At 43.8% G+C, this 23181-nt stretch overlaps 1 protein-coding gene across 1 annotated transcript in view; it reads right to left on the bottom strand.

The window, feature by feature from the left end:
* The window catches only part of ZFYVE16 (zinc finger FYVE-type containing 16), a 106744-nt gene that overhangs the window by 68088 nt on the left and 15475 nt on the right, over positions 1-23181 (bottom strand). The window contains exons 4-5 of the mRNA XM_073624429.1: positions 11608-11704; positions 9027-9203 (exon numbers count right to left, since the gene is read on the bottom strand). Of these exons, the coding sequence (XP_073480530.1) occupies positions 9027-9203; positions 11608-11704 (274 nt within the window). The remainder of the gene's footprint in view (positions 1-9026; positions 9204-11607; positions 11705-23181) is intronic.

Genomic DNA, 23181 nt, shown 5'->3' with positions numbered 1-23181 from the left:
CGGCATACAAAACCTGCTCACCTTGGGGGGGTCAGAGTTTTTAGGTCCAGAATCGGACAGATACCATCCTTTGTTGAGACAGTAAAAAGAGTGGAGACCCCTGAAATTTCCTGCAGATGGAACTGGACCAGCACTCCCTGTTGTAGGAGTCCTTGCACTGCTAGTTTGTAAGTCACCTAAACGCTGAGGAGAGACGCTCAGGCTCAGATTGGTGGTGGTGGTGGTGGTGGTGGGGGGGGGGGACTATCTGGGGTTTGGAACTAGAGGAGATAACCTCCAGAACCCATTTGTCTGAGACGTGGGAAAGCCAGCAGTTTGATCATGAGATGTCCCCCCCAAACTTGAGATGGTGCAGTGGGGGACACACCTTCACGCAGAGGAAGGCTTCTCCAAAAGGTTTGGGGACCTTCGGCTGCCAAGTACTCTGGGATCCAGAGAAAGTGGACGAGTGTTCTTAGTCTTTCGAATTTGAGGTAGGAAGGTGCACTTGCCACTGGTGGTGTTCTTGACGAGTTCCTCTAGGGGCGAACCAAGGAGGTGGTCACCTGTCAATGGCATGTCAGTAAGGTCTTTTTTTTATTTTTTATTTTGAAGTCTGATAATGACCAGCACTTAAGCCAGAGAAGCCACCATAAAACCAGGCGAGACACCAACTGTCCTGAGTCACGTTACACAGGTATTGAAAACCTTGAACTAGTTTATCCTCCAATACCATAAAAGCAAGAGAGATTTTAGAATCCAAGCCCCGGTGTAACAACCAAGATCTGGGAGACCATGGCAGAGAAGAGTACTGGACGAAAAAGACTCCAGAAACCGCATACACAAAACGTGCAGTGGTCTCCACCTTCCTGTCAAATTGGTCTCAAAAGGAAGGAGATTCTTCTTAGGGAATGACGGTGGACTTATTAAGCCTGAAAACTGGAGTGTCAACTACTGAAGGGGTAAAACACTTACTTGCCCACCATGCCCCTAGTCATGTTGGGCACCTGTATCTGTCACACTGCACAGTGGAGAGGTCGTGGGAGAGATGGAAGCCTACTGTGCTTGATGAGAATGCTATAAAACTCCCTGCTGTGTCCTGTGAAGCTGAGTCTTTGGAGCAGCTTGTGTATCCGGGACCGCCCCCCATGAGGAAGCAAGGCCAGGAAGAACTGGAGCAAAGGAATACCTATGTTGTAAATTGATGCACCCAACGTGGATGGCACTCATGGTCCAGTAAGAGTCAAACTTGGGACTTGTCAATCAAATTATATGGGCTTTAGCACACCTCAATGTCTGAAAATTTGGGTTCTGCTGTATTTCTTCTGCATACCGCAATGCACACAGAAGGGAAAGCAAGAGTCAAATAAGCTCTATCATTGGTGTCAGTGTCCACAAAAATAACCCCCAGGATTGGCATCTGTGAATGCCATAATAGCCCCCAGCATTGGTGTCAGTGGCCATAACAACAACCCCCACTTGGCAGGCTGCGTGTTGGACACCGGGGGCTTATAGGAGAGAGAGAGAGAGAGAGAGAGAGAGAGAGAGAGAGAGAGAGAGAGAGAGAGAGAGAGAGAGAGAGAGAGAGAGAGAGAGAGAGAGAGAGAGAGAGAGAGAGAGAGAGAGAGAGAGAGAGAGAGAGAGAGAGAGAGAGAGAGAGAGAGAGAGAGAGAGAGAGAGAGAGAGACACACAAAGTGGTGTTAGACCACCTTGTCAGGATCAACAGCTATTCTAAATTGTAAGCTGCAGATTTACAAAGATTGAAAATTAATTTTGAAATGTAATTAATATGTTAAACATAAGAGAGTTTAGTGGCTAAGCTTACAATTCCATAAAGCAGAAGTAAATTTGTTGGTGGGGTGTAAGCGTTTGCCATAGTCTGCATACTTGCAGGTTACAGCCTGCGCCTACCTCCTGCCCCAAGTCATGTGAGGTCAAGATTTCTATCAATGCTGCATCCCACCCACCCCCCCACCACTATCTCTGCAAACAAGTCTACCGGGCCTCGCAGTGCTCCTCTTTGGCCACTGGGTGACCACTAATGATGTACGCACGCAGGAGTTACAGTGCCTCGCGCATCTGCCTCTAATATCAGCATGCGCTGTACAGTGAACACAACAGATAAATCAACAGAAGCCAGATTAGGTTTTTTCGTCATACGAGACCTTGCCCGTCTCTTCTGCAGAAAAATCCTACCCCTGGTAACTTTTGTCAGAACCTCTGCTTTAAAGCAAGGAGGCAGAGTGACAGTAGTGACTGAGTTACAAATCTGTACATTAAATGCAACAACAAAAATATGGAAGAATGAGCATGCAAAAGCCACATGAAACTGCAACAGGACAGAACAGGAAATCTGACACAAAATGTTAGGAAACCTTGTCTTCAACAACAGGAAACAATTTTTCCAAAAATGCCCTCACGGATATGAAATTCATCTGGTCATACAAAAGCCTGTTTTACTATAGAAAATCCAAGACACAAGGTTGTTATGCTATAAAACGGCTTAGACAGTGAGCACACACAAGCACATAACATGAAACGAGTCACTAACGATGAATAAATAAAATGTTAATTATGACGTTTTTCCAAGGCAAAAGCATGTCAGAAATGAGAAATAATCTTAGAAACCCCATTATGCTCCTCGAGGGATCTCCTGTAGCTGTTCTGAATACAAATTATCCACAACTTCAGCAATGGGTGGTTTACAAAGTCTAACAAGGTCATTCATAACTAGGGAAGCACCGAAATTTCGGCCGCCGAAACATATTGGCCGAAAATGGCCTTTTTGGCAATTTGCAGAAAGAGAAAAGAGGCAGATAATGGAGCCAAAAATGGGGTAGGGCTCTGCCCCCGTCCACGGTGCCGCCCATTACGGGGGTGTAGTATAGCGCAGGCGAGAGAGGAGAGCCACCGCAGCCTGGTTGATTAGAGCGCCGGGAACATCACAGCTTTCATTTCAATAGCTGTGTGTTCCCCGCCGCGAGTGGTCTCATACAGCCCCTCCCCCTTGTCCGGGCACTTTCACAGACAGACCACCCGTCCAATCCTGGGACGGGTGATCTGTCTGTCAAAGTTCCCTGGACAAGGGGGAGGGGCTGTATGTGACGGCACGCAGCGGGGAACAAACACACAGCTATTGAAATGAAAGCTGTGATGTTCCCGGCGCTCTAATCAACCAGGCTGCAGTGGCTCTCCTCTCTCTTCCCCTGCACAGGTAGGCTGCACTGGGGACACACAGACAATGCTGCATCTGATGGGCACTGGTGAGGCTGCATTGATCTCTTATATCATGTCTGCAGTCTCTGACCATCTCCTGTGCCATGTCCCCAGTCTCTGACCATCTCTTGTTTCATGTCTGCTAGAGCTGCACGATTCTGGCTAAAATGAGAATCACAACTTTTTTGCTTAGAAGATAGATCATGATTCTCTCACGATTCTCGCAGCATTTTTGTTTTATTCATTGAAGTGTATTTTTTCCCAAACAATTGCGTTTGAAAGACCGCTGGGCAAATACAGTGGGGCATAAAATATTAAAATATTGCAGCAATTGCCATTTTATTCCCTAGGGTCTCTGCTAATTATATATATATATATATATATATATATATATATATATATATATATATATATATATATATTATATGTTTGGGTGTTCCAAGTAATTTTCTAGCAAAAGTTATTGATTTTAACTTAAGAAAGAAGTGTCAGAAAAAGATTTAGACTTTAAGTGGTTAAACTTCCTGCATTTACAGTTGTTGAAAACTTGGCAGACTGCCTGGACTTTTTTTTTCTTTTTTTACAAACAAGTGTATCCCTTTGATCTAAGAAGGAAGGTTAGTTACAATGTTTCATATTCTAAACTTGGCAGACTGCCCGGATGTTTTCTTTTGACAGCTGAGTGAGCAGATAGTCTCTCCACTTGTTATATGAAAGAATCGGCAAACTCAGCAGAATAGATCGTGGGGGGGTGAATCGAGATCGCGATTTTTTAACGATTAATTGTGCAGCTCTAATGTCTGCAGTCACTGACCATCTCCTGTACCACGTGCGCAGTCTCTGACCATGCCCGCAGTCTCTGACCATCTCCTGTACCACGTGCGCAGTCTCTGACCATCTCCTGTACCACGTGCGCAGTCTCTGACCATGCCCGCAGTCTCTGACCATCTCCTGTACCATGTCCGCAGTCTCTGACCATCTCCTGTACCATGTCCGCAGTCTCTGACCATCTCCTGTACCATGTCCGCAGTCTCTGACCATCTCCTGTACCATGTCCGCAGTCTCTGACCATCTCCTGTACCATGTCCGCAGTCTCTGACCATCTCCTGTACCATGTCCGCAGTCTCTGACCATCTCCTGTACCATGTCCGCAGTCTCTGACCATCTCATGTACCATGTCCGCAGTCTCTGACCATCTCATGTACCATGTCCGCAGTCTCTGACCATCTCCTGTACCATGTCCGCAGTCTCTGACCATCTCCTGTACCATGTCCGCAGTCTCTGACCATCTCCTGTACCATGTCCGCAGTCTCTGACCATCTCCTGTACCATGTCCGCAGTCTCTGACCATCTCCTGTACCATGTCCGCAGTCTCTGACCATCTCCTGTACCATGTCCGCAGTCTCTGACCATCTCCTGTACCATGTCCGCAGTCTCTGACCATCTCCTGTACCATGTCTGCAGTCTCTGACCATCTCCTGTATAAAAATATTTTCGGTATAGGTCATTTTCAGTTTTTGGCCTAGTGTATTTTTCATTTTCGGCATTGGTTTCAGCACCAAAAAACCCATTCGGTGCACCCCTATAACTATTGCTCTCAGCTACCTGGCTGCCATGTTCGCCTTCCAAAGTCACATGTCCAGTTACCCAGATTATGTACTAAAAACCCCAGAAAGGAACACAATATAGTCTCTGCCTTCTGCATATGTCAAGTTTCTCTGGACAAAAAGGTAAATACAATAACTGCAGGTGTAACTGCAAGTTAAAACTGATACCAGCGTTCATCCTTTAAGGCTGGGTTCACACCATCGCCACATGCTACAGGGGTCTGGTGCGTCCAGGCTCGATTCAGGCCAGATTTCAGAAGAAATTTTTGGCTGAATTTAGACCAAAAGACGCACAGGTCTCCTGTGCAATGCACCGGAGCCTCAGCGGAGATATGTGAACCGGCTTGGGCTCCATAGAGAGCCGGTCAAAATCTCCTGCCATTGCAAAATGGGTGCAGGTTCGCAATAGTGTGAACCCAGCCTTAGATATAAGCAGACTCTATGGGGTTGAGTTACTAAAACTGTCAAAGTTTAATTGAACATGCTGAAGTTAGAAGCCGATTGGCTACCATGCACAGCTTTTGCACTCTCCAGTTTTAGTAAATCAACCCATATATGTATCAATTATTATTGGACAAGTCTAAATCCTAAAAGGTAAACGAGTAGGAATGGTTTGAGGGATGGGTCCCAAGATGCAATTTACCATGTGTTCCATTTAAACTACTGTACGTGCAACCTGTAATAATATCATGGTCACCTCATCTAAGCTTGGAAGTGTCTTTTGATGCCTGGTCAGATTTTTTTTGGTACACATTGGAACATTTTAGGCACAAAAAAATGATGATCGTTCCAATTTTTTTTTTATGTCAACCGATATTAGTGCAAAGGCTTATCAGTAACAAATTTTCAGTACTTAAGGATTGGAAAGCTGCAAAATTACATTTTTGTTTTTGGATATGCTTTATGTCTAAGAATATTCTGATTTATCCAGGTCATAATATAATATAATATAATATAATATAATATAGCTAGTAGTAGTCACAGAACTAATTGAATGTGGCTATTACTAGCTATACCCTTGAACCACCTATGTCAGGACGAACCAAAATTATACTGATACAAACAATAACTCTCTGAAAGAGCCATATATTCACAGTATTAATAAAAAAAACCTAAATTTGTTAAATGCATATTTTGTAGTAATAATAAATAATGCAAGGATACTGGACGTGTATTATGAATGTTTTATGTATAGCCATAAATTACATTTTACTGGCAATAGGTACAGAGGATTCTGATGAATCAGAAGAATACCATGCAATGTGTAAAGCAGTCTCTTCCCTGGATACAAATATATTTTATTTCCCATTGTTAACACAAGTGAAATCAGTTCTGTTATAACTTTATTAGTCAAACACATCACATACCAGGTTTCTCATACAACGGCACTTACTTTGGATAGTACTACGTACCAGTTAGACTTAAATTACTTATACAAGTTCCAACAATATGGTTGTTTTCAATCACTTTAAAATGTTTTTTTTTTGTTTTTGTTTTTTTGTGACATTTAAAACAATGAAATATAGGAAGGTTTTTAATGTTGTAGATATGGTCAAAAGTATGTGGACACTTTTCCAAATTACTAAGTGCAGGTGTTTCCAATGAAAAGTACAGTACAAATGCTTCTGTGAAAATGGTTTAAGGCATTTTTTTTTTACCTGGGCTGCCTGCACATAAACCCTAACCCGAACCCTTATGAACACCTTTGGAATGGAATGAAACATTGATTGCAAGCCAGGTCTTCTTGTCCAAGGCTATTACAACAGCAAAATGGGACTTACTCCTTATTATTAGTCAATGGTTTTGGAAAGGGGTGTCAAACTCATATCAAGTGTGATGGCCATGTGTCCACAAACGTTTGACCGTATAGATATGCTGTTCTTTAGAGAAGCATCATACACTGGGCAAAGAAAAGAATCACCCTCTTTAAAATAATCACATTTTGTTGCTTTGCAGCATGAAATGAAGACAGACACAGTTTTTGTTTTATCCAGCTGTGCAACTTATAACATCCAAGTGAAAGCTAGAACACTAACATGTCAGAAAAAAAAAAAAAAATAAAATAAAATTCAAAAAGCAGAATCAGTTGGAAAAAAAAAAAAAGTCCCCGCCTCCTAAAAATGACTCCGTCAGGTGTAGCCAATCACATTCTCAATGCCACACAAAGCCACTGACATTCAACTGTGATCAGCGGTCGCCATTTTAATTAGCTTAGCATGAAAATAGCTTTTCTTGAAGCATTTCAGTCCCTGGTATTGCAACTGAAGCAATCAACTATGGGTGGCAAGGCACTGTCAAAAGATCTCCGGGATAAAGTTGTGAACAGGCACAAGTAAGGAGATGGATACAAAACAATTTCAAAGGCTTTTTCTAGGCTTTCAATGCCTAGAAGTACAGTGAAGTCAATTATTAAGAAGTGGAAGGTATTTGGTTCAACACAGACCCTCCCTGGATCAGGACGTTGCTCCAAATTGGATGTAAGGGCCAGGAGGAAACTGGTCAGGGAGGCTAACAAGAGGCCTACAGCAACTCTGAAGCAATTGCAGGAATTTATGACAAAGAGGTTGTTGTGTGCATGTGACAATATCACAAATTCTCCACAAATGTGGCTTGCATGGGAGGGTTGCAAGAAAAAAAGCCACTGCTCAAGAAAGGCCACACGCAATCATGATTGAGCTTTGCCAAAACGCACTTTGAAGATTCTGAGGGCACTTGGAAAAAGGTGTTGTGGTCAGAAGAGACTAAAATTAATATATTTGGCCTCAACACCAAACGATATGTCAGGCAGAAATCCAAAAAAAAAACTCACTATCCAAAGAACACCATTCCTACAGTAAAGCATGGAGTTGCTAAAATCTTGTAATGGGGGTGTTTCTCTGCAACAGGGACTGGAGGAAAAATGGATGGGGCAAAATACTGTCAAGTTCTTGAGGAAAATCTGCTGCCCTCTGCCAGAAAGTTGTCAATGGGAAGACGGTTTACCTCCCAACATGACCATGACCCAAAGCACACAGCAAAAATTACCACACAGTGGTTGAAGGAGAAAAAAGGTGCTTGTCTTTGCATGGCCTAATCAGAGCTCAGACTTAAACCTCATTGAAAATCTGTGGAATGACTTGAAGACTGCAGTCCACAAAATGGTCACCATCAAATTTTACTGAACTTAAGCAGTTCTGCAAAGAACAGTGGGCAAATATTGCAAAGTCTACAGTAGATGTGTAAAGTTAGAAGAGATATATCCCAACAGACTAAAGGCTGTAATTAACCACTTCCATACTGCTGAACGTCATATGACGTAATGGGCTGCAGGCATCATTCAGGTATCTTTTTTTTTTTTTTTTTTGCCAGCAATTCCCTGCACAGTAAAGACCATTCTAGTGGCAGCTTGATTGTTTTTACAGGCGGATTCCTTCTCCAGCTCGCCCATCGAGCCAGTAGAATGTAGAAGCACCGGACGACGTCCCCTCCTGCCACCCTCCGGTGCTTCTACAAACTTATTGGCTTGCCCGTGAGATCGGCAAGCTGGCGGCGGCAGTTTACCATAGAGCGGAACGAGAACAAGATGGTCCCCGCTCATCTCTACAACTCTCAGGAGGCCAGGCGCGATGTTATGATGTCACGTCTGGAAAGCCTGAGAGAATTTTTTTTTTTTTTGCTCTCCGGCTTTCCAGCCTGGAGAAAGAGATGTGGGGTCTTATAGATCTCAGATCTCTCCAGAAAGAGGACCTGTCATGCCCCCTATTCCTATTACAAGGGATGTTTACATTCCTTGTAAAAGGAATAAAAGTGATAAAAAAAAAAAAAAAAAAAAAATTAAAATAAAATAAACAATAATAAAGTGCCCCGTCCCCTCGTGCTCACATGCAGACGCAAACACATACGTAGGTCGTGTCCGCATATGTAAACGATGGTCAACGACTTGGATGTTATAAGTTGCACTGAGTAAATAAATACAGCTGGATAAAACAACAAAATGTGATTATTTTAAAAGAGTGTTTTCTATTAACACTATATGTGGGTCATACCCTTTGTCGTTCTACACATATGGTTCAAAGAAAATGAAATGACACCATCTATAAAGGTCGGCACAATAGAAAGTGGACCCCACGTTCTGTTTGTACATTTTCTACCAGGGTTATAAGACAGCTGGTTTTGATAAAAAAAAATCTTTACATAAAAGCTTAGATTAAACAACATCCAACTACTTGTTGGTTGACATTTACCTTCAGCTCCAGGATGTTTAAGTACTGAGCCAGCCACCAAAACAGTGGGTGGAGGAGAGTTAAGTGTACCAGCTGCCTGGGCATGTACCAAAGAAGGAATGGTAGAATAAAACTCAGAGGGGACATTGGGGTTTGGACTAGGAGCAGTTGGGCTCATCATCCTCTCAATAGCCTGCACTAAAGGAAGGGAAAAAATAGAAAACATAATAATTGGGAATCACTAGCTGGCTGCTGAGAAGCAATGGAAGAAATAGATCGCCCACAAGGACAGACAGAAGTCAGGACAAAAGATTTCTATCTAAACACCCAAGAAAGAAAAACACACAGGTGTTTGTGGATCATAGCACACAAGATGTGAACAATTTCCCTGTTAGATTGGCTCATTATCTTTCAGAGGTAATTCAAGAGAACTCCTGCCAAAATTCAAAATCAGTAATGTTTTACGGGAATTTACTGGTGGCTAGTCTCCGTTTTAAGAGGGGTCATTTGCTAGAACAATTCAGATATGCTCACACAGGTGCTGGATTCAGAAAGACAGCCAGTGCAATTTTAGGCAACATGCTTCCCTAATTTAAAGGTTGCAAGCAATGCTCAGGTCAATGCATCAAAGACAGCACACATTTAGGCCCCTTCAACACAGGGTGGACTCCGCCAGGAGCCCGCCTGCTCAGCGGGGAATCTGTCTGCTTATGCAGAGCAGACAAAGCCCGCTCTCCTCTATGGGCTGTCGTATGTAAATAGATCACCTGTCCATTTACACCTGACTGCCATCTGATTCGATAGACGGATGGGGAACGGATCCCCATCCGTCTGTTAGCGGATTGGATTCGATGTTAGCGGCTGTAAATGGACACATGTCAGTTTATATCCGCCGCTCTAAAGAGGATAATGAAGGGTCCGATTGGGTACGTCTGAAAAACTGACAGAAAGAGGCCTCATTTACTTATTTAAATGATTTTCTAAGACCCACACAGTATTGGGAAAGGTTGCACCCAGCAAGAGTATCCCAGCGTTCCCCATCAACACTCATGAGAATAATGCCTAATGGTTCCACTACAGAAACTTTGAGATGCTGACAGCTGTGTTCATAGGTCCAACAAAGATCAGTGATTACAGACAAAGGCTGCGAGTGCTGATGTGTTTTGGCGGAGGGAGACTCCCTGTCAGAACACAATAGCACAGCTGGGGAGATTGCTGCACCAACATTGCTTGTGTTGGTACGGCGATCTGTCAGTTTTTTTTCATTCAGCCCGCTGGGTTGAATGAAAGAAAACTGTGCAAATACATGTTCGCATCTTTAAAGGTTCGTATGTAGGGGACTTACAGTACAAATAAATATAGCTATAATAAATTGGGTTCTAACCTTTTGAAATAGGTACTTTCATGCCTCATGTAGCATACAATTTTTCGAACTACGATTTTCAGTACAAAGCCAATTTAATCACATAACTTATCAAGTGTATATTGTACAGTAAGCCCTTAAAAAGTTGCTATTAGATGTTAAAAGACAACTGCACATTTGGTATAAGTTGCCCTTTAATAAATGCAGCCACACTCCTGAGTGTATCCATCTGGTCCGATACTTAACCTTTGTCCTCAATCCAGCGATCTTCACCATGTAGCCCTGCTGCAAAAGCCTTGCTTCTAAAAAGGTTTTCTTCAAGGCCTTTACAATATGTGCATGCAGGCTGTGGCCCCATTCATTCCTATGGGGAGAGCTATACTTGGGCAGGACCACTAGAGTCTGCCAGGAGTAGAGCTCCCCATAGTAATGAATGGGGCTGTGGCATGCATGCGCCACAGCACATTTTCATGTATGATCATAATGTAAGCTCTTATATTATAGTGAATTTATCAAAATTAGGTATTGACCTACGTAAAAGACAAAACATACGGTTGGAACAAGTAGTGCGCTAAGCAACACAGCTGCCTCCCTGACTGCAACCAACCTGGTGTGATAAGCACCTTGCCTCAGCCAGGCTTCTAAAAAGGTCTTCTCTGCCTGCACATGCATGCCACAGTCCCATTCATTACTATGGGGAGCTGTACTCCTGGCAAACTCAAGTGGCCCTGCCAAAGTATAGCTCTCCCCATAGGAATGAATGGGGCCACAGACCACATGCACATATTGAAAAGGACCTGAAGAAAACAGGTTTAGAAGCAAGGCTTTTGCAGCAGGGCTACATGGTGAAGATCGCTGGATTGAGGACAAAAAGATAAGTATCAGACCAGATGGATACACTCAGGAGTGTGGCTGCATTCATTAAAGGACAACTTATACCAAATGTGAAGTTGTCCTTTAACATCTAATAGCAACTTTAAGGGCTTACTGTACAATATACACTTAATAAATTATAGCTCATCCATCAACACAGCATTGCTCATTATACAAATTACATACGCTGTGCTGGGTTACGAGGTCAATGAGCCAATCAGTATGGGAGAAGTTAGTGGAAAACCAACAGGTATCAGAAGGCACACCAACTACTATGCACTGCTAAGCCACGAAAAAGTGTTAATGAGAACCAGTCTCCTGCAGAGAGAGAGGAGTGCTAAAATACGAATAAGTCATGCTTCTAACCTCTAGTGATGAAGCTATAACAGATCACACAGACTCTTGCTTCTTTTTCCATGTACTGCAGTTTACACTTCTGACTGCAACAGACTGAACAGAAAACCTGGAAAGATAAAACCAGAAATATAAACAAACTTACTGTACAAGACTATATATGACCATAGACTACAGAAGGCAGATACAGCAGACACTTTGAAAAGAGGAGTAGGGCCAAAGCTCTTTGGCCCTACTTCTCCTGTGGGTCACAGAAGTGCACTGCATTCTGTGACCCGTTTTAAGCCAACGGCAGGGTAAAGCCTGCTGTCGGCTGACGTTACATTACTCAGACAGTCCAGGTGCTGGATGGATCCCGACTTTAGTGTCGGAATGCACCCAGATGCCTGACAGGCAGCTGGCTCAGCCTATCAGCAAGCCGCTGGGAGACTGAGCCAGCTGCTCCCACCACAGCCCAATGCTCCAGTGAGTGCTGGAGGGGCAGAGCAGAGAGCCAGTGACTGACAGTTGCTTGCTCACTGAAGACTGAGAATTAAGCAATCAGCTGTCTGATCGCTCAGTTCTCAGTCTTAGAGCCGACAGGGGACAGATATAGAAAATCATACAAGAACATTGTATAATTTATGGCCAGCCTATGTAATCAAAAGCCCTTCAACAGGGGCACAGTCAGCAATAAAAATATGATTTTTCGTCATGCTTACCTGTAAAATACTTTTCTTTGAGTACATCATGGGACAGGTTAATATTCATTACCTGCTGGGTTATACTCCATCTCCATGTGAATGGACACTGGTAGACCAAAAGGTCTTTAGACAGGAAGTGATCCCCTATATAAAACTCCTTCCACACAGGAAGCACTTCAGTTTTGTAGCAAGCACCAAATACTCAAAAAAAAAAAAAAAAAAAAGGAAGAGGGGAGCGATCTCTGTGTCCCATGATGTACTCAAAGAAAAAGGATTTTACAGGTAAGTATGACGAAAAAATACTATTTTCTTTTTATACATCATGGGACACAGAGTCAGGCTAATATTCATTACCTGCTGGGACGTCCCAGAGCAATAGTCTTGAGGGGAGGGAGACACCCTGCCAAACAATAGCCACCAGAACCTATACGGCAGCCCACAGTACACTGCGACCGAAAAGAGAAATCCTCAGCTGCTCAAACATCCACTTGATAAAATTTTGTGAACGTATGCACTGAAGACCAGGTAGCAGCCTTACAAATCTGAGCCGCAGATACCTGATGGCAAAAAAGCCCAGGAGGTTCCAACACCCCTGGTAAAATGAGCTCTCACCCTAAAGGGAGGAGCTTTATGTTTCAGACCGTAGGCCTGAATGATCAATTGACGGACCCAATTGGCAATGGAAGCCTTGGAAGCTGCCTGCCCCTTCTTGGGTCCTTTTGGTAAAACAAAAAAAGGAATCTGATCCTCAGATCTCCGCAGATCTAGACAAATAAACCTTGACTGCCCGGACAACGTCCAAGGAGTGCAGTCGTCTCTCTTCCGCCGAACGAGGCTGAGAGAATGTAAAATAATGTCCTGATTTAAATGAAAGGCCGACACCACTTTTGGCAAAAAGGATGGAACAGGTCGTAACACGACCCTTTCGTCGTGAAGGATCAAGTATGGTTCCCCGTACGAAAGGGCCGCCAACTCCGACACCCTTCGAGCCAAGGTGATGGCCCTCAGAAAGGTTAGCTTGTGTGACAGCAAGTCTAATGGAATTTCCTTGATAGGTTCAAATGGTTGTTTCTGTAACACAGACAGCACCAAGTTGAAATCCCAAGGACACATAGGTAACCTAAATGGGGGGAAGCGAGTTGCCCCCTGCATAAAGATTTGGATCAGTGAATGGGAGGCTAAAGACCTTTGGAAGAATACTGATCCTTTGGAAGAATACGGATAGGGCCGAAACATGACCTCTCTCAATCATGTATTTCCGAGGATGCTATTTTTTGGCTTCACATAAAGCAATATAAAAGTCTTCCAGACTTTTAATAGATCTACCTAGTGAAAGCTTTTCTAGCATTCACTAGGGTAGACACCACGGTCCTTTAACACCCTGGCTTCAATAGACATGGCGTCAAAATTCAGAGACTGTAAATTGGGGTGGAATATAGGACCTTGAGACAGTAGATCGGGGCGCCGTGGAATCGTCCATGGCCCGTCTATTGTCAGTCTCACAATCTCCGGGAACCAGGGCCTTCTGGACAAGGCTGGTGCCACCAGAATAATTGGAACCCTGCACAACCAAAGTGGAAGGCGAGGAATCAGAGGGAAAACATAAACCAAAGACTACTGACTCCATGGAACTACCAGAGCATCTGCTCCAAAATGCCAGAAAGTCTCTTGTTCGGGACACAAACTGCTGTAGTTTGTTGTTCAACCTGGATGCCAGAATATCGACCTCTGGCCATCCCCAGCGTTGGCAAATTTCCTGGAACACCTCTGGGTGTAGGGACCACTCCCCCGGGCCGATCTGTTGGTGGCTGAGATGATCTGCCTTCCAGTTCTCTACTCCCGGGATATGGACTGCCGATATAAAATCGGCACATGTTCCTCTGCCTAGGCTAGCATGTAGTTCACCTCCTTCAGAGCTGAACGACTCCTGGTACCACCTTGGTGGTGTATATATGCCACTGCAGTGGCATTGTCGGACTGAACCCTGATAAGGCAGTCCTCAAGCTCCACCGCCCAGGACCGTAGGGCCAGACATACTGCCCGTAATTCGAGGATTTTGATGGGCAGGATCTGTTCTGTTCCTGACCATTTCCCCTGAGCTGTGAGCCCTTCTAGGGTCGCTCCCCAGCCTGAGAGACTGGCATCTGTAGTCAGTACGCTCCAAGTTACTGGGAGAAAGGATTTTCCCTTTCGTAAGTTCTGATCCTTCAAGCACCAGTTTAGGCTTAAGCGTGCCCGAGGAGATAAGCACATTAGATAATCCAGGGCTTGTCCTTTTCTGTTCCAAGCCAAAAAGATGTCTTGCTGTAAAAGCCTGGAATGGAACTGGGCATAGGGCACTGCCTCGAAGGAGGATACCATCCTCCCTAGAAAACTCATACAGAGCCGAATAGAGGGTTGTCTGGTGCCCCTTATCTGACGTACACGAACTTTCAGGGCACAGATCCTTACAGGTGGCAAGAATACTCTTGCTTGAACCGTATCTAGGATCAGACCTAAATACTTTAGACTTTGAGCTGGTTTCAAGGCTGACTTTTCGGTATTTATGATCCAGCCTAAGCTTTTCAAATACCACACTGTGCATATTATACTCTGTTCTAGAGTCTGTAATGAGTGATCTCTGAGCGGGAGGTCGTCCAGATACCCGAGCAACAGAATCACTTGGGCCCTTTAAAGACCCAATACTGGTGCTAGGGCCTTTGTAAACACCCGGGGAGCTGTAGCAAGCCCCAACGGTAGAGCCACAAACTGAAAATGACGTTCCTCTACTGCAAAACGTGGGAACATCTGATGAGGCTGAAAGATAGGTAGGTGTAAATACACGTCTTTTAGATCGATGGAGGCTAGAAAGTCTCCCCTCTGGAGTGAGGCTACTACTGAGCGGACAGACTCCATTCGAAAGGACTGTATCAGTAGATACTTGTTCAGCGTTTTCCCCCTTTTAATTTCATCTCAGTTGAGGACATGTGCATTCCTGCGTGTTTTTCGTGCATTTTATCCCATTCTAGACACATTCTATACAGAAAAAATGCAACCTGTTCTACTTTTGTTGGCTGCACTTGAACACATTGTACTGGTGTGCACAGGGTTATTTGAATCCACGTTAAATAATGTGAATATGTTTTTGATGAAGAGTAAAAAAAATTAAAATAAAAAACACACATTTTCAAAAAAAAGAAGAAGAAAAAAAAAAAGCCGGCTTTGCAGGAAAGAGAGCAATGGCAGAAGTCCATGATCTGCATAGTTGTTCTGGGTTACCGACTCAAAATTATTGAAAAAGGATCAGCATGACAGCCAGGCAACTAGAACTTTCAGAATGAGACATTAGCAACTGCTGCATCCATGTATCTCACAGGAAAGGTTTCTATTAGGAGACCAGGGTACATATTCCTTACAATAAAAATAATATGCCTGGCAGGAGATGAGCAGCATTAAATACGCACCTAAAGCCGCATTTTGCAAATGGTTTTAGGCATGTTCAGGCACTTGGGCGTTCATTTCATTGGCCAGAATATTACTTTAGGCCAATATGAAGAAGACACACAAACAAAACAAAAATAAAATATAAAAAAAAGAAAACGCCCTTAAAGTGTCGCTAAACCCACATCATTTAAAAAAAAAAAAAAAAAAAAAAAACCTAGTGTATTACATGCTGTTCATACTCACTGAGATTCCTTTTCTATATTCTGCAAAAAACCTGGGTGATCTTTCTGCTCTCTCTCTATCTCCACCTTCTGCCCATGTCCCCAATTCAACTACTGGCCTTCAACAACTGATAAACTCTCCCACGCATGGTTCAGGACACACCCTAGATCTCATCTTCAAACAGAATATGGACATCAACGTTTTTGACAACACTCCACTACCATGGACGGACCACCATGCTATCAAATTTAAAATCACCACTAACACCATCCTCCAAAAACAGAAACACGTAACAGCAACACACTGGAATAGATCTCAGAAGAAACTTCACTCTGATCTCTTCAAAACTACATTATCGAGCAAAATTCTTTTGCTAAACTCAAACCTCTCAACAGAACAAACGCTCAACTCCCTAAACAATGTATTACTACAAACAGCAGACTTCGTGGCACCAAAACGCAGAACACTCATCCGCAAAAAAAACTCAAGCTGGTTCAATGGTACTCTCACCCTACTCAAGCAAGAACGTAGAAGAGCTGAAAGAGCATGGAGAAGAAATCCTACCAAGGAAAACCATGCTAACTACAAAGCACTCACGGGGAAATACCACAAGGCAATCTTCAAAGCCAAAAAAGAACATTTCTCAGACACCATCTCATCCGCCTTAAACCGTCCGCGGGAACTGTTCAAAATAGTGGCTCAGTCTATGAACCCGACCTGCTTAGAGCCCCCAGGAAACGATACTCAAGAGTTCTGCAATGAGTTATCAGATTTCTTCATCGACAAAATCGACAACATTCTGAAATCAATCCATCAGAAAACAACGATCATCCTCACTGAACCAAACCAAAAAGAGGATAATCGACACGAACATCACTCAACCACCGAATTTCATTTTGTCCCCAATCACCATAGACACAACCAAAAACATCATCAGAAGCCTTCGAGACAGCACATCACCGAACGACATCATCCCCACTAAACTGCTTAAAGAATGTTCCGACATCTTGGCTCCTATCCTAACTCAGCTCATAAATCAATCATTCAAAGAAGGGACTGTGCCAACCTCCCTCAAGCAAGGCATCGTCAAACCTCTCCTAAAGAAAGCCAATCTCGACCCTAAGGACCCTAACTGCCGCAGACCAATAACAAGCCTCAACACCATCTCCAAGATTATGGAGAAAGCAGTAGTACAACAGCTACAACGCCACCTGGACACACACCAACTCCTGGACCCTCTGCAATCAGGCTTCCGCCCAGGCCATGGCACAGAAACAGCACTTCTGAAGATATGGGATGATGCCCTTGAAGCAGCAGACGACGGAGAACAGAGTCTCCTGGTACTGTTAGACCTCAGCGCAGCATTCGATACAGTAGACCACAATACTTTACTCGTCCGCCTCGCTGAAGTAGTAGGAGCTACAGGTTCTGCTCTAAAATGGTTTACATCCTTCCTAGAGAATCGCTCCCAGACAGTGAAACTAGGTACATTCACCTCGGAAACCCGGGCAGTCTCCTGCGGAGTCCCTCAAGGATCACCCTTGTCACCAGTACTATTCAATATATACATCCGCCCACTTCTCAATATCATCAGGAAAACCGATCTTTGTTTCCATTCATACGCTGACGACACCCAACTCTACCTTCGTATCAACGGACAAAAAGATCTTCATCAGCAATTACAGAAATGCCTCTCCTTAATAGACGACTGGATGACCACTAGCTCCCTCAAACTCAACGGATCAAAAACAGAACTACTTCTCCTACAAGCTAACAAAAATTCCAAAATAAAGACTACATGGACACCTCCCACCATCCTTGGACAGACCATCTCCCCAAGCACCAAAGTCAAGAGTCTTGGAGTCATTTTTGACTCAGGAATGACAATGGATGCACAAATAGGATCAGTGGTGAGCGGATCCCACCATCTCCTCCGCCAACTACGCAGACTAATCCCCTTCATCCCAGAAGAGGACAAAGCGGCAGTTGTGGGAACAATCATCAATTCCCGACTCGACTACGCAAATTCGCTCTACGTAGGACTACCCCAATATCAGCTTGCGCGCTTACAACTCATCCAAAACACGGCAGCAAGACTGTTAACAGGAAAAAAACCCTGGGAATCCATCTCCCCCTCCCTAAAGAGCCTACACTGGCTAACCGTGAAGAAACGGATCACATTCAAGACCCTCTGCATCACCCACAAATGCGTACAAGGAAACGCCCCACCATATCTCCGCGAGAAAATAAAACACTACACACCGAATCGCAGTCTTCGATCAGCTAACCAAAACCTCCTTACCATTCCCAAATACCGCTACAAAGCAAAGGGAGAACGAAGATTCGCAGTCCAAGGACCTCAACTATGGAACGCTCTTCCTACCAACATCCGCATGGAAGAAAACCACCAGGCCTTCAGAAAAAAACTAAAGACCTTCCTTTTCTGAGAAGCTGACATCAGATAATGCATCCAGCGCCTTGAGGCGATTCAGTTCGCATTTGCAGCGCTTTATAAATCATTCATTCATTCATTCATTCAACTAGGGATTTTGCAGCTGTGGTGGCAACTCTGCACATGCTCAGCTTTCAGCTAGTTCTATGCTGAACATTTCCTTTCCATCACATCTGAGCAATCAATGTGACTATAGAGTCACATATGTGGGCATATACACAGTGGTAAATGACAGCCCACTCCCTCCTCCATTCCCACTAACAAGCTAAACACAATGGGGGTGGGATATTACTTATAGATTAGTGGTGGCTTCACCTCCCTCTTATTCAAAGACACAGGCTGCAGGGGCATGACACTGCCTGCGATTGGCAGAAATCTGCCCACACCATGATATTGCCAAACAATAATAAAGATTTGATTTCAAACCTATATTTGTATGACAATTTAAAACAGTTTGATATTTAATTTTTACTCTGTATTCCAAAAACTTTTTTTCTTGAACATGTGACCAGCAGCAAAGGACTAGACCACCTCCTGTTTATGTTTACCTGAAGTTAGACTGTGAAAGATCTGGGTCAGGTGACAGCTGTATATCACATAGGAAAAAGGTACTTAGATGTTTTTTTCATTCAAATAATTACAGTGCCATCATCCACATACAGAAATAGAAGGGACATTGTAACTCAAACTGTGTTTAGGATCACTTTAAAGTGGTTGTAAGTTCAAGAAAAAAAAAACCCTTGCAAGACAAAAATGCATAATATGCTAGTATGCATCACATACTAGCTCATTATGAAATACTTACCTTAGATCAAAGCCATTGCAGCGGTCCCCGCACACCGCTGTGACCGTCGACATGTCTCCCGGAATGATTTCCGGGTTCAGGAACGGATTGGCCGGAGCCATGATGATGTCATGCGCGCGGGAGCCGCCGGTCACGGCACAACTACTGAAGAAACGACACGAGTGGGCTATTTCTTCAGTGCGCATGTGCCAATGACGTTGGCGCATGCGAACAGTGAATATCTCCTAAACTCTGCAAGTTTAGGAGATATTCACGGTACCTACAGGTAAGCCTTATAAGCTTACCTGTAGGTAAAAGTGGTGTAACAGGGTTTACAAGCACTTTAAAAGTGATGTTTTTCATGCCCATGAAGCCTTTGGGTTGTTAACAGCTGCCCTGGAATTTATTCAGTGCCGATGTAAAGCCCTACTGAACTTTCAGTTTACATTAGCTAAATACACTCCAATTCCATCAAATCAAAAAGGTTGGCAAAGTATGCCCATTTGTTTCCTTTCAAAATTGCCCACAGCCGAAGTAAAAAGCCTGCTCCCTGCCAAAATGGTGCAACAAAGTACCCTTGCTGTCTGTGTGGAAGCAGGGGTCTCTCTGCAGTGGTTTGCTGGCTTAGTAAGGGCCAAGGGACCTCTACAATGAGATCATTGCTTTCCCACCGGGAGCAACGGTCTCCCTCTGCAGCTGCTGGTATGATACATGTTTTTCTACTAAGGCTGTGGCCGCTTTAGTAATAAAATCAGCTTTAAGACATGGAACACCTTTTCTTTTTATCCACCTGGAAAGTGTTTAGCTGATTTAAAGTGAGTTCAATTGGGCTTCAGCACCAGTTCACCTCAGAACTTGGTGCAGAAAAGGTGCGTTCTGTGCACACTTCCCGCACTGCCTTTGCAATCTGCTGCAGATGGCAATACATTAACGCCACTCAAAGTAGTTCGCAATGCACTTGTGGGCACCGGATTTCAATTACGTGCAGCATGTTTTTCAAAAGGTAGTGCATGTATGCACTACTTTTTGTGCGATTTCAGCCTATTACAATGAATGGGCTGAAAATTGCACTGCAGTCCCCTGCAACTGCCTCTGTAAGGCAAGAACACACACAGTCGCGCTCCAGCTTCCACAAAGTATAATACAGGCCCTGTATTGTACATAAAGACACCAGGGCTTTACCCACAGATAGGAGCTGCAGGCAAAGCAGGAAAGCTCTGGAGCTGGGCTGGAAATAGGAGACAGGTAAGTAAAACAGCCCCCCCCCCCCCGACTTAAGCATTTAAACCTTGCAGTGTTGAGGATGCCATTCATTGCATGAGTAATTTTTTGGTATTTCCAGAGTTGGGCTTAAAAAAGAACATTGTTTCATCATGCTTCAAACTGGTTTAGCCAATAACAAATGCCAATGAATCAAAGCCAAAAACACCCAAATGAGTGGTCAGGCTTAACCCAATTATCTGGCATATGAACCTTTTAAGACTCTTCTACTAGAGAAGAAAATTTAATAAGAGGTGTCCTTTCCTGGTAAAAAAAAAATAAAATAAAAAACACTTTAGGCTGAACCCCAAGCAAAATTGCTAAATGTGCAATTTAAGTGTGTATATACAGCAGGGGTCTCCAAATGTTTCAAACAAAGGGCCACTTTATTGTCCTTCAGACTTTAGGGGGGCCGGATTGTGGCCAGCAGGGGCAGAAAATGTCACAGGCCCAGCATCAGTGAGAATAAATATGGCCTTAGGGTTTGGTGGTCAACAGGAGGAGTATTCCCCCTATTAGTAGGAGGAATAGTATTCCATCATTGGTATCGGTGGAAGACATCGTGCCCCATTGTTGGTGTCAGTGAGAGGAATAAGTGCCTCATATCAGTGGAAGGAGTTGTGCCCCAAGAGCCGTATAAAGGCTAGCAAAGGGCCACATCTGGCCCTCGGGCCGCAGTTTGGAGACCCCCGATATACAGTATCTCACAAAAGCAAGTACACCCCTCACATTTTTGTAAAAACAATTGAGGAAATTAAACTTAGCTACAATGTAAATAACGTTCCTACAAAGTCGTAAGTGTACAGCTTGTATAACAGTGTACATTTACAACAAAAGTAAGTACACCCTTAAGTGAAAATGTCCAAATTGGGCCCAAAGTGTCAATATTTTGTGGGGCCACCATTATTTTCCAGCACTGCCTTAAACCTCTTGGGCATGAAGTTCACCAGAGCTTCACAGGTTGCCACTTGAGTCCTCTTCCACGATTAGAGACATGCTTGGGCAGTCCATTACCTTTACCCTCAACTTCTTTAACAATTCAGTGGTTGTCTTGGAGGTATGTTTGGGGTCGTTATATTGGAATACTGCCCTGCAGCCCAGTCTCCAAAGGGAGGGGATCATGCTCTGCTTCAGTAAGTCACAGTACATGTTGGCATTCATGGTTCCCTCAATGAACTGTAGCTCCCCAGATACCGCAGCACTCATGCAGCCCCAGACCATGACACTCCCACCACCATGCTTGACTGTAGGCAAGACACACTTGTCTTTTTACTCCTCACCTGGTTGCTGCCACACAGGCTTGACACCATCTGAACCAAATAAGTTTATCTTGATCTCATCAGACCACAGGATATGGTTCCAGTAATCCATGTCCTTAGTCTGCTTGTCTTCAGCAAACTGTTTGCTGGCTTTCTTGTGTATCATCTTTAGAAGAGGCTTCCTTCTGGGATGGCAGCCCTGCAGACCAATTTGATGCAGTGTGTGGCGCATGGTCTGAGCATTGACAGGCTGACCCCCCACCCCTTCAACCTTTGCAGCAATGCTGACCACACTCACACATCTATTTCCCAAAGACAATCTCTGGATATGACGCTGAGCATGTGCACTAAACTTCTTTGGTCAACCATGGCGAGGCCTGTTCTGAGTGGAACCTGTCCTGTTAAACCACTGTATGGTCTTGGCCACCGTGCTGTAGCTCAGTTTAAGGGTCTTGGCAATCTTCTTATAGCCTAGGCCATCTTTATGTAGAGCAACAATTCTTTTTTTTCCAGATCTCAGAGTTCTTTGCCATGTTGAACTTCCAGTGAACAGTATGAGAGAGTGAGAGCGAGAACACCAAATTTAAAAACACACCTGCTACCCATGCACACCTGAGACCTTGTAACACTTACGAGTCACACGACACCGGGGAGGGAAAATGGCTAATTGAGCCCAATTTGGACATTTTCATATAGGGGTGTACTCACTTTTGATGCCGGCGGTTTAGACATTAATGGCTGTGTGTTGAGTTATTTTGAGGGGACAGCAAATTTACACTGTTATACAAGCTGTACACTCACTACTTTACATTGTAGCCAAGTGTCATTTCTTCAGTGTTGTCACATGAAAAGATAGAATAAATTATTTACAAAAATGTGAGGGGTGTACTCACTTTTGTGAGATAGTGTGTGTGAGTGAGCGAGAGATAGAAAGAGTTAAAATGGCAAAAGATTTTTAAGGCTAAAGTCCATGATCAAAAATTCTCATTTAAATATATTCCTCAATAGCCACAACAGATATAAATTCACTTTGTGTGCACAAATTACTTTGCAAGCCCAGATATTACCTTGTAAAGGTATGCAGAGCACATAGCTGTGGGGAGGGACCCAGAAGACCCACCCACTATAACCTGCCTGGAGGGGGGGTAGACCAGTCACCCTGCACAAGGAGAGAGAGCACCAGTGCCTGGTAGCAATACAGAAAGTGCCTAGAAAATACACCAAAAATACACAAAAGCACGCCAATATTCAAGAATTTACCTCCTATAAGCAGATAATATTTGCTTATCCCAAATTTCAGCTTTAACTCTGTTAAAGTGTAAGTTCACCTTAAGCAAGATTTCCCCCATGCAATTCCAAAAATTCTTCGAATAGCACATGCCAGCACCCCTCCTATTTTAAATGGTGAACGCCCTGCCATTACAAATGCAGGCCCCTTCCGTCTCCTTCTGTTCTGGCATTTGCAGGACGGGACAGACATTTAAATTGCGTGCCCCCTAGGGT

Source organism: Aquarana catesbeiana, linkage group LG01, assembly GCF_042186555.1.
Source record: "Aquarana catesbeiana isolate 2022-GZ linkage group LG01, ASM4218655v1, whole genome shotgun sequence".
NCBI classification, from domain to species: Eukaryota; Metazoa; Chordata; class Amphibia; order Anura; family Ranidae; genus Aquarana; species Aquarana catesbeiana.
Note: the sequence above shows the minus strand (reverse complement) of the source record. Positions and strands in the feature narration are given on the sequence as shown.